The 12295-nt window shown below is 44.7% G+C and overlaps 1 protein-coding gene across 1 annotated transcript in view; it reads right to left on the bottom strand.

Moving 5' to 3' along the window:
* Positions 1-12295, bottom strand: part of LOC105473147 (exosome component 10) — a 30377-nt gene that overhangs the window by 11986 nt on the left and 6096 nt on the right. Inside the window, exons 4-14 of the mRNA XM_011726786.2 lie at positions 9644-9748; positions 9171-9336; positions 8732-8846; positions 6284-6359; positions 5959-6069; positions 5605-5748; positions 4296-4486; positions 2356-2512; positions 2038-2186; positions 1803-1853; positions 1012-1123 (exon numbers count right to left, since the gene is read on the bottom strand). Of these exons, the coding sequence (XP_011725088.2) occupies positions 1012-1123; positions 1803-1853; positions 2038-2186; positions 2356-2512; positions 4296-4486; positions 5605-5748; positions 5959-6069; positions 6284-6359; positions 8732-8846; positions 9171-9336; positions 9644-9748 (1377 nt within the window). The remainder of the gene's footprint in view (positions 1-1011; positions 1124-1802; positions 1854-2037; positions 2187-2355; positions 2513-4295; positions 4487-5604; positions 5749-5958; positions 6070-6283; positions 6360-8731; positions 8847-9170; positions 9337-9643; positions 9749-12295) is intronic.

Raw genomic sequence — 12295 nt, 5'->3', positions numbered from 1 at the left:
AATCTAGGCAGCCACAAGGAATAAGATGCTAGCAGAAAAAACAGGTCTGCTAAGGCTGGGCGTGATGGCTCACGCCTGTAATCCCAGCACTGTGGGAGGCCCAGGTGGGCGGATCACCTGAGGTCAGGAGTTCAAGACCAGCCTGGCCAATATTGTGAAACCCCGCCTCTACTAAAAATACAAAATTAGCCTGGGGTGGTGCACGCCTGTAATCCCAGCAACTAGGGAGGCTGAGTCATGAGAATCGCTTGAACCCTGGAGGCAGTGAGCCGAGATCGTACCATTGCACCCCAGCCTGGGCGACAACAGTGAGACTCTGTCTCAAAAAAAAAGAAAAAAGAAAAAAGAAAAAAAGGCCAGGCGCGGTGGCTCACACCTGTAATCCCAGCACTTTGGGAGGCCAAGGTGAGTGGGTCACGAGGTGAAGAGATTGAGACCATCCTGGCTAACATGGTGAAACCCTGTCTCTATAAAAATACAAAAAAATTAGCCAGGCGTGGTGGCATGCACCCGTAGTCCCAGCTACTCAGGAGGATGAGGCAGGAGAATTGCTTGAACCCGGAAGGTGGAGGTTGCAGTGAGCTGAGATTGGGCCACTGCACTCCAGCCTGCAGACAGAGCGAGACTCTGTCTTAAAAAAGAAAAACAAAAAACAAAAACCAGGCTTGCTAAGTTAGGACCCTTCAGTAGAAAATCTTTTTTTTTTTTTTTTGAGACAGAGTCTCACTCTGTTTCCCAGCCTAGAGTGCAGTGGTATGATCTTGGCTCACTGCAACCTCCGCCTCCCAGGTTCCAGCGACTCTCCTGCCTCAGCCTCCAGAGTAATTGGTATCACAGGTGCGCACCGCACACCCGGCGAATTTTTTGTATTTTTAGTAGACACGGAGTTTCACCATGTTGGCCAGGCTGGTTTCGAACTCCTGACCTGAAATGATCCATCCATCTCAGCCTCCCAAAGTGCTGGGACTACAGGCGTGAGCCACCAGGCCTGGCCACAGAAAAGCTTCTTACCTTGAGCAGGGGCATCTCTCGAGCCTGCTGGATTAAAAGGTGCATTTCGTTGATCTGCTGCCGCACAAGGGGTGGTACTGGGTTGCAGCAAGCTATGATGCCCTGAGGTTCCCTGAAGACAAGTAAGAACACACTCAGTTTGTCACTCAGAAATGCAGCCCTCAAACACTTCCAGATAAGAATAACGACTGGGTAAAGCCAGGGTAGCACACCTAAGCTGAAGCTACAACTAGGTGACTAAGGAAACATTGATGTCAGGCCAGTCTAGGCCAACTTCTCCATGTGTTCTTTGCAACACCAAGCTTTAAGTGGATCCCTCTTGGAGCCTGACTCCTGCAATCAGGGAGAGCTGGAAGTAAGTGCCACAGCACTATGGATTCTCAATTCCGCAGGGGGCAACCAATGGGCTGTGGATTTTGATTCTTGCTTATACTTCAATCAAGATCACAAAACGTTTAAGATCATGAGCTGCTTGAATTTGGAAGAAAGTATAGATGAGAGAATCTGGGACGTCTTCTTCCCTTGCAAGTAGATGCTATAAGGCTCAGAGACTTAAAATGAACTCAAAACTGAAGCATAATCATTGAAATGATTCCAGTTCAGAAGTTTTAATTCTTAAATGGCAGCCTGAGGGCAGACATTCTATATTCCTTTGACTTGCTACCTTCCAAGCTTAGAGCATTAATCTCCGAGTAAGCAGCCTTGGGAAATAGCAACCAGAAAAGCTTGATTTTGAAGAACATAAGATCTACTGAGAAAGTCAGAACATACTAATCAGCTCTCAGACTCACTTAGGCAGTTCTTCAGCTATTTTCAGCATCATGTGGTTTGGCAGTACATATCTGGAAAAAAAAAACACACACACACACAGTGGGAACACATTACATTCAGCCAGCAAGTTCCATTAGATACTGTCACATCGGGGAAACAAGCAGCTTTCATGGCAAAAGAAAAAAGTCCATTATTTACCTGTTATTAGATCTCCTCAGTCTGGAAACAAGCATTAAAAGAATCTCTAATTCTTACCCGTAACTTTCATCTTCCCTGCGAGCGGTTTTATCCCTCCAGGCAAACAGCAGCTGAAAGGCTGTCAACTGCTGTGTATTAAGGTGCTTCTTTTGCTTCCTATAGAGTTCAAGGTAGGACTCGTCCGTGAAGATAGGTTTGATGAATTTCTACAAAGTATTAGAGAATATTCAAAATCAATGGGAATCAAAATTGTGCCCTGGGCTCTGCAAAACGTTTGGCTCTTTTCATGAATTTAATGAGCAAACCTAAGAACTAGAACCTGGCCAGACACAGAGCCCGAGTGTCACGGTCTGTGTGACTGTGGCTGAGGTGTACCTTGAGGCAGATGTCCCTGCTCCGCTGCCACACCACCTGCAGCTGCACAGGCTGGCCGTTGCCGCGCTCCCACAGCTCCAGCCTCATTTTGTCATAGATGTATAGCAGGTAGTGGGTGTCATCCCGGGCATAGCTGAGCATCTCCTCAGGCAGAGGGCTGGAATTGCAGAGGACACTATTTCACTGACTGCCCCCAATGACAGCAATTCAATTTGTCTATTCCTTGGGTGCTGGGACTTCCTTAGACTCTTCCAATATGAAAGATCCTTTCATAGCCAATACTGCAGTTATGCCAACACTTCCCAGATTTTAACATGATAAACCATTATTTTAACAGCTGGGTAGAAAGGGAGGCAGGATAATGCGGTGGTTAAAATAAGGGCACTGTCAGCTACTCTGGACACACACGAGAGGCAGCAGAAAAGGGAGCACTGCTGTCCTGAGTTCAAATCTCAGCTCCAGATGTCTGTCCTTGGACAAGTTCCTTAACCTCTTTGGGTTTACCCACCTAACTTGTGAAATGAGAACCAGGTACTTCATAGGCTGTTGTGAGGACTATATAGGACCACATCCTTGAAGCACTTAGCCCAGAGCTTGGCACAGGGTAAGGGCTCAGTAAAAAGGAGTGGTTTTTAGATTTTATCAATTTTCATCTTTTATTTGGACTTTATCAGTCCAAATGTAATTTTACTTTTATATTTAGAAATTCTGGCATTCTGGGCCAGGTGCAGTGGCTCATGCCTGTAATCCCAGCACTTTGGGAGGTGGAGGCGGGAGGATCACCTGAGGTTGGGAGTTCGTAACCAACATGGAGAAACCCCATCTCTACTGAAAATACAAAATTAGCTGGGCGTGGTGGCGCATGCCTGTAATCCCAGCTACTTGGGAGGCTGAGGCAGAACTGCTTGAACCTGGGAGGCGGAGGTTGTGGTGAGTTGAGATCGCGCCATTGCACTCCAGCCTGGGCAACAAGAGTGAAACTCCATTTCAAAAAAAAAAAAGAAAAGAAAAGAAAAGAAATTCTGGCATTCTGGCATGTGGAATTCCTGGAAAAGCTCAGCGGCATCTTCCTATGACATGTGCAACCTCGGAGAGGTAGCAAACAAGCAGAAAATGACCAAGCTGAGCAAGGCCTGCAGGAAGTGGGGCAAAACTGCTACCTTATGCCACAAAAAATGCTCAATATAAAGCTAAACCAACAGTGTCCTTTAGAATTCTTTCCCACCGGCTGGGCGCAGTGGCTCAAGCCTGTAATCCCAGCACTTTGGGAGGCCGAGACGGGTGGATCACGAGGTCAGGAGATCAAGACCATCCTGGCTAACATGGTGAAACCCCGTCTCTACTAAAAAATACAAAAAACTAGCCGGGCGAGGTGGCGGGTGTCTGTGGTCCCAGCTACTCAGAAGGCTGAGGCAGGAGAATGGTGTAAACCTGGGAGGCGGAGCTTGCAGTGAGCTGAGATCCGGCCATTGCACTCCAGCCTGGGTGACAGAGCGAGACTCCGTCTCAAAAAAAAAAAAAAAAAAACACAAAGAATTCTTTCCCACCTATGGAAGATCATCTTACACACACACACAATCATCCCTACGGAAGATCTTACACACACACACACACACACACAGACACACACACAAAATCATCTAGTAGAGAGATCCCAGTTTCAAACAAGATACCGGCATGGGCAAATACTGACTCGGCACCTCTTTTTCAGCCACTATTTCCACGAAACACAGTGTAACTGCATCAGCCCATCATAAAGTCCACATTATCGTTAAAGAATTTCCTACCACTTTTATGCTGTTGAAGATGCCTGGTGAAAACCTGATGCCATTCATCTCAATGAGTATGGTATGGCTCAAACCCAGGTCTCTCTGGGTGACAGGTTAATGAATAATCACTTTCTTCTGCCACCCACATTTCCTCATTAAGAGCAAACTGACCGTATTCTCCAATCAGCCAGCTGATACTGCTTGTTTGAGTCCACATTGCAGTAGAGTTTCAGGAGATGATCGAGTGAGTGCCTGCCCAGGTTAAGAAGGCGTGCTGCCTGATGGGTATCAAACATGTTTACTACATACAACCCAAAGTCTTTCTGTAGCCATTCTATGTCTGAATCAGCACCATGGAAGACCTGAAAAACAGAACCAAAGTCATGCAGTACACTGGTCGCAGGCCACTAATGCTTGGAAATTAACTCTGCCTCTAGTTTATTAGAACACTGGAATTAGAAGGTAGTCTCCGCTGTCCCGTCTGTAGTGCAGTGGTGTGATCTTGGCTCACTGCAACATCTGCCTCCTGTGCTCCAGCAATCCTCCCACCTCAGCCTCCCAAGTAGTTGGGACTACAGGCGTGCCACCATGCCCAGCTGAACTTTGGTATTTTTTGTAGAGACGAGGTTTCACTATGTTCCCCAGGCTGGTCTCATTCTCCTGGGCTCAAGTGATCCTCCTGCCTCAGCTTACCAAAGTGCTGGGATTACAGGCCTAAGCCGCCTCGCCTGGCTGAAGCCAATGTTCTAATCAAGATTAGATACATGCAGCCGGGAGTGGTGACTCACACCAGTAATACCAGCACTTTGGGCCAAGGTGGGTGGATTGCTTGAGGTCAGGAGTTTGAGACCAGCCTGACCAACATGGCGAAACCCTGTCTCCACTGAAAATACAAAAATTAGGCGGGTGTGGTGGCGTATGCCTGCAATCCCAGCTACTCGAGAGGCTGAGGCAGGAGAATCACTTGAACCTGGGAGGCGGAGGTTGCGGTGAGCCAAGATCGTGCCATTGCACTCCAGCCTGGGCAACAAGGGCAAAACTCTGTCTCAAAAAAAAAAAAAAAAAAAAAAAAAAAATTAGATACATGAGTTTTAAAAGTTTCTTTTGTCTTCTGTCACAGCTTTCTACACTCCTGATTCCATACCCTTAAAGTCTGAAACTGTTATCAACCAAGGAGACACCTGAAAGCAGCTCTAGTAGCTTCAGTACAGTCATTAAGTCCAAACAATCTTGATGGCTGGGGCTCACTGCAGTAGTCATTAAAATTATTTAACATTTTTCTGGGTGGTAACAAGCTAAGTCTTAGCTGTTCTAACAGGGATTTAGAAACAAAAGCCATTTAGCATGGTACCCTAGTTAGGAAATGACACGATTCCGCCCGACTTGACTGGGTCTAGGTTGAAATGATGAAATAGTACACTGCAAAGCACTAAAATTCTTGTATGAGCTCACATGCATGAGTTACAAAAGGCTGGCTGACCTTAACGATAGCTGGGTCTGTGAGGCTCTCATTGAGAATGTACATGTCACTTCGAAGCTCCAGAGTGTCAATGATGAAGTCTTCCGTCCGAGTGGAAATTTGCATCAGGCAGGTCAGTCCCAGGAAGCTCCTGTAAGAGTGGTGCTAAACCACATAGAAGGAGGGGAGAAGAGAAAAAACAAAGATTATATTAGACTTTTCTTTACTGATTTTGAAAAGTCAGCTACAAAGCTAAGTTATATGATTAATTTTTTACCAAAAAAAAAAATTACAATTAGTATCAATTTTATACTTCTCCAATAGATAAACTCACAGAAAATGTAAAAATTTTACCCAGGGTCATTTACAAGATACCTCCAAGTCGACTGCAAATTCCTGACAATTCAAGAGCTTTTCGTTGAGTTCCACAAGTTCATCCAGGGAGGATATGAAATGGCATGGTGTCTCTTCTATAGGTCTGTATAACTGCATCAAGAGAATAGTGAGAAAAAGGGAGGAATATAGAAACCATCCCCCAGTAAAGTACAAAGTGAACTACGAGTCTGAGAAATGACCCAAAACTGTAACTTTCTACCTTAAAGATCTTCAAGGAAAAGTCAAAATTGCATCAATGAATCTACTTATTTGATTCCTCTTGGGCCACTACAAGGCACCTTATAAACTAAGGCTGGGTACTAACCTGGGGTTGTGGCTTTTGAAACACTGAATCTGGTGGGGTAAAGTGATTTAGTTCATATTGATAAGGATGTGCAAACCTGAGTAAATAAAACAAAAAGAGAAATCATTCTGATTAATTCCACGATTCAAAGGAAAAATAATGCCTCTTATCCAATCTGTAAAAACAAATGAGAAAAGGCCACCGTGAAAATATCTTCCTTTTATAAAGAGGTTCATTATTTCAGTAATTCGAGTACAAATCATAAATCAGATATTTGCTCACTCTTAAAATATGATAATTAAGTCTATTCATTTCTTTAGAGAGCTGGAGATCCAAGCAGCTTTATAAAGATTTGAGTACTTATTTGCAAAGTACTGTATGGTTGATGTTGTGGATAATACCAAAATGAGAAATATATAATTTCTGTAGTTTGAAATAACACATCTGTAAAGTAAGGATGAAGCAAATATTTCAGTTGGCCAAGAGCTTAATGTTATGTTTTCTTCTGATCCTAAGAAATCTGTATAAAAATCCTCAACCTGTGATGTGTTCCTCGAGGATCACGGTAGCCCAGGAGGGCAGGGTTGCCTTTCATGGCCTTTATTTCTCCAGCACTTAGCTTGTGGCCTCACGTTGCAGAGCCGGGGCTAAAGGCATGAATGCCCACACAGACTCTGGCTCTATGTGAGGAAAAGGCCAATACTAACCAAATTTTTATCACCTTTTTGCGTTATACTAAAGGCAACGTCCATTTGTCTATTTTAAGTGAAGTTTTTCCAAGATGCTTATATTGCCAGTAAAAAATGCCTTTTCTTTACTAAATTCATAAATGAGCCTTGGGCTGAGCACGGTGGCTCACGCCTGTAATCCCAGAACTTTGGAAGGTCAAGGCAGGAGGATTGCTCGAGGCCAGGAGTTTGAGGCCAGCCTGGGCAATGCAGAAAGACCCTGTGTTTACAAAAATAAAAACTAAAATTAAAAAACAAGTCAGGTACCAGGTACGGTGATGTGTGCCTGTAGTACCAGTTACTAGGGAGGCTAAGGTAGGGGGATTGCTTGAGCCCCAGGGGTCAAGGCTACAGTGAGCTAGGATTGCACTATGGCATCCAGCCTGGGTGACAGAGCAAAACTTAACAAAACAAAAAAACAAAAAAAACCAGAGCCTTACCTACTATTTGAGTCCTAAAAAGAAAGGCAGAGCAGTATAGTATGGAGGAAAGACAAATTTAAGAAAACATGGGGCTGGGTGTGGTGGCTCCAGCCTATAATCCCAGTACTTTGGGAGGCCAAGGAGGGTGGATCACCTGAAGTCAGGAGTTTGAGACCAGCCTGACCAACATGATGAAACCCTGTCTCTACTTAAAAAAAAAAAAAAAAAAAAAAAAGATACATTAGCCAGGTGTGGTGGCACATGCCTATAGTAATCCCAGCTACTTGGGAGGCTGAGGCAGCAGAATCATTTGAACCCAGGCGGCAGAGGTTGCAGTGAGCTGAGATCGCGCCACTGCACTCCAGCCTGGGCAACAAGAGCAAAACTCTGTCTCAAAAAGAAAGAGAAAAAAAAAAAGAAAGAAAACATGGGCCAGCTCTGGCCAGGCACAGTGGTTCATGCCTGTAATCCCAACACTTTGGGAGGGCAGGTTGGGAGAACTGCTGAGGCCAGAAATTCAAGACCAGACTGGGCATATAGAAAATATAAAAATTAACTGTGCATGATGGCTCATGCTTGTAGTCACAGCTACTTGCGAGGCAGAGGCAGGAGGAACACTTAAGCCCAGGAGGTAAAGGCTGTAGTGAGCTGTGTTCATGCCACCACACTCCAGTCCGGGCAACAGAGCAAGACCCTGTCTCAAAGAAGTTCCAACTCTATGAGAAGTCTGCATCTCTCATTTTGCTTTTACATCTTTTTTTTTTTTTTTTTTTTTTGGAGATGGAGTCTTACTCTATCACCCAGGCTGGAGTGTAGCGATGCCATCTCGGCTCACTGCAACCTCCACCTCCCAGGTTCAAGTGATTCTCCTGCCTCAGCCTCCTGAGTAGCTGGGATTACAGGCACACACCACCATGCCTGGCTAACTTTTGTATTTTCAGTAGAGATGGGGTTTCATCATGTTGGCTAGGCTGGTCCTGAACCCCTGACCTCAGGTGATCCACCGGTCTCAGCCTCCCAAAGTGCTGGGATTACAGGCGTGAGCTACCGCACCCAGCCCTTGCGTTTTATGTCTATAAAATGGGAATGAGAATCACTGCTACTTCTCAGGACTGCAGTGAGGTTTATGAGGCAATGCTGTGCAGGCCCTTTGTGAACACAAACAGCAGGTTTTATTGCTAAGGCCCAGGTTGGGGTAAGGAGGAAATCACTGCTCCTCAGATTGTTTTCATGTATATCTCCACAAAAGTGAAACTGTGAAAATGTGGCATAAAGGTAAGTACTCACAGCAGAAAGGTCAGACATAGGCAAACACTTACATGTCTTGCTCAACCTGCTGGGTTCTCTGCTGATGGATGAAATCAGCCAGTGCAGGGGGGACGTCCAAGTCCTCAGGACGATCCTGTGGGCGTTCCCGCCTTTCCTTAGAGAGAGCTGGAGACCCAAGCAGTGACAAAAACATCATAAGCACATTCGTGTCTTTTCTAGTTACACAGGGGTAAACTGGCTCCCTTTGTGTTCTGTTTTTTTTGAGACAGGGTCATGTTCCTTCCCCCAGGCTGAAGTGTGGTGGCACAGTCACAGCTCACTGTAGCCTTGACCTCCTGGGCTCAAGTGATCCTCCCACTTCAGCCTCTGGAATAGCTGAACTGGGCTCCCTTTGAAGAAAGGAGGGTGGCAGAGAGACCTGTACACCCTTCCTGGTTTTTGCATCAAATAAAGTAAGACTCAAACACAGGCAAAGTATGCACTATTTACCTTGAGGGAGAGGTTTCTGAGCATTGGGTTTGATGAAGATTTTAGGAAGAAATGGTGTGTTGGAATTGTCAATCTTCTCTCGAAACTTGAGCTGAGGTCGGATGATATTTTTTGCATGAAGCAGCCGGAAAGTTTCAGATTTTGCTTTTTTGCCATATTCTGCTGCCTATGATCAACGCATACAAATACTTTATAACACAGCAACTTGATGAATTAGAAAAGTAAATTCCAATTTATGACTTCCAAGGAGACAAGAACATCGCAAGGGCCATTCACTTAAGAATGTACGTGCATGTAGAGGTCTCCAGAAAGTGGAGAAGAGGGTATAATTAGGTTGTGTGTGTTTATGAGAACAAACTAAAGAAGGCAGTGGCCAGTTCTCTAATAAATTAGAACAGAAATGCATGTCAGAATGAGCAAAATCCCTATTATGAAGCTGACATCAAGAGCCAGTTAATCTGAAAAGCCCTCACCTTACGGTTCCAGCTGGACACTACCGTTTTGGGGACCTGCAAGCCGGCAGGGAGGACAGGCTGCTGATTCTTGTTTACACCTGAGGCTTCATCCAGTAAAATACCCTAAAAGTAGAAGAGGTACTAGTAAAGCATTTTTCCTTTTGAGGTAGAGTTAATTACCTAACATTTTATTGATTTAACACGGAGTATCACTCTGTCACCCAGGCTGGAGTGCAGCGGCATGATCTCGGCTCACTGCAACTCTTTACAGTTCTGAATAAGGCTCACTGCAACCTCTGCCTCCCAGGTTCAAGCGATTCTCCTGCCTCAGCCTCCCAAGTAGCTGGGATTATAGGTGTGCACCACCACACCTGGCTAATTTTTGTATTTTTAGTAGAGATGGGGTTTCACCCGGTTGGCCAGCCTGGTCTTGAAATCCTGACCTCAAGTGATCCACCTGCCTCAGCCTCCCAAAGTGCTGGGATTATAGGTGTGAGCCACCGCACCCACCCTAATTCCCTAACATTTTAAAGAGATGTATCCAGAGACATTTGTGTAAGAAAATATATATATATATGAATAGATCAATGTATCTATCAAAATATTATGTCGTATGTGATAAATATATAGCTGGTCCCCAATGTAAGTCAGTTTGACTTATAATTTTTTGAGTTCACAATGGTGTGAAAGTGATTTGCATTTAGTAGAAACCATATTTCAAGTACACTTACAACCTGTTTTTCTTTTTCTTTTTTTTTTTGGAGACAGAGTGTCTTGCTCTGTTGTCAGGCTGGAGTGCAGTGGTGTGATCTCGGCTTATTGCAGCCTGACTCCTGGGTTCAAGCAATTCTCCTGCCTCAGCCTCCCAAGTAGTTGGGACTACAGGCACGCACCACCATGCCCAGCTAATTTTTGTATTTTTTTTTTTTTTTTTTTTTGAGACGGAGTCTAGCTCTGTTGCCCAGGCTGGAGTGCAGTGGCCGGATCTCAGCTCACTGCAAGCCCCGCCTCCCGGGTTCACGCCATTCTCCTGCCTCAGCCTCCCGAGTAGCTGGGAGTACAGGCGCCCGCCACCTCGCCCGGCTAATTTTTTTTGTATTTTAGTAGAGACGGGGTTTCACCGTGTTAGCCAGGATGGTCTCGATCTCCTGAACTCGTGATCCGTCTGTCTCGGCCTCCCAAAGTGCTGGGATTACAGGCTTGAGCCACCGCGCCCGGCCAATTTTTGTATTTTTAATAGAGATGGAGTTTTACTATGTTGGCCAGGATGGTCTCGATCTCTTGACCTTGTGATCTGCCCGCCTCGGCCTCCCAAAATGCTGGGATTACAGGCATAAGCCACTGTGCCTGGCCCTGTTTTTCCTTTATTTTGAGATGGAGTCTCACTCTGTTGCCCAGGCTAGAGTGCAGTGGTCCAGTCTCAGCTCGCTGCAGCCTTCGCCTCCTGGGTTCAAGCAATTCTCGTGCCTCAGCCTCCCGAGTATCTGGGACTACAGGCGCACACCACCACGCCCAGCTAATTTTTGTACTTTTTTTGTAGAGATGGGGTTTCACTATGTTGACCAGACTGGTCTTGAACTCCTGACCTCAAGTGATTCACCTCCCCTGGCTTCCCAAAGTGCTGGGATTACAGGCATAAGCTACTGTGCCCGGCCACAACCTGTTTTTCACTTTCAGAAGTATATTCAATGCTACTTGAATTATATGAGATATTCAACGCTGTAGTATAAAAATAGGCTTTGTGTAAGATTTTTGCCCAACTGTAGACTAACGGAAGTTTTCTGAGCACATTTAAAGCAGGCTCAGTTGCGCTATTTGGTAAGTGAGGTGTATTAAATGCATTTTTGACTTATAATATAGGTTTATTGAGACACAACCAATTGTAAATCAAGGAGCACCTATACAAGTTTTGACAATTTAAAAAAATAAAAATTTTACAGAGTTAATCAATAAAGGTGATTAGTATGTCATGCCAAGTAATTAATGCATTATTTGTTCAAAGGCAGGTAGGACAGTAACTACCCATGCCCAATACTCGATTGACTCTTTACAGCTCTGAATTGGGCTGAAAATTCTAATATGATTTAACAGTGTAATGTGGCCACTAAAATAACTAAGAAGTCCCTGGACTGCCTACATTAAATACAAAAGTATACTGTTTAGAACGAGATTGCAGGGAGTCCTAATCTATTTTGCACTTTAAAGCAGACGTGAAATATCAGCTTGGGCACTACTAACAGAGGCACACGCAGGTGATATATAGGAGTATGGCAAGACTTGAAATCACAATATACCAGAAACTGCAAAAAGATTTGTGGGCACTTAGACTAGGGAAGAGATAACTTCATGGGACAGGAGAGCATGATTTAAATATTTTCAGGACTGTCAGATGGTTGAGGTTAGATTTGTTTTCCATGATCCCTGTGTATTTCTGTGAAAATAATGTTCTGCCATAGAATTAGGCATAAATAGATAATAAGCAAGATAGAATAATACACAACTCCTTCCAATCCTGTGAGCTGGGGGGTTCAGTAGATTTTGAGTAACGGTATAAATCACCTCAATTTTGGTTGGGTGATATAAACGCCTCTTCTCTTGACAAATAGAATTTTCAAATCTAGTCAGGTACGGTGGCTCATGCCTGTAATCCTAGTGACTAAGGAGGCTGAG

The sequence above is a fragment of the Macaca nemestrina genome, chromosome 1, assembly GCF_043159975.1.
Source record: "Macaca nemestrina isolate mMacNem1 chromosome 1, mMacNem.hap1, whole genome shotgun sequence".
In the NCBI taxonomy this organism is placed as follows: Eukaryota; Metazoa; Chordata; class Mammalia; order Primates; family Cercopithecidae; genus Macaca; species Macaca nemestrina.
The sequence above is the reverse complement of the archived record's forward strand: the minus strand, read 5'-3'. Positions and strand labels throughout refer to the sequence as shown.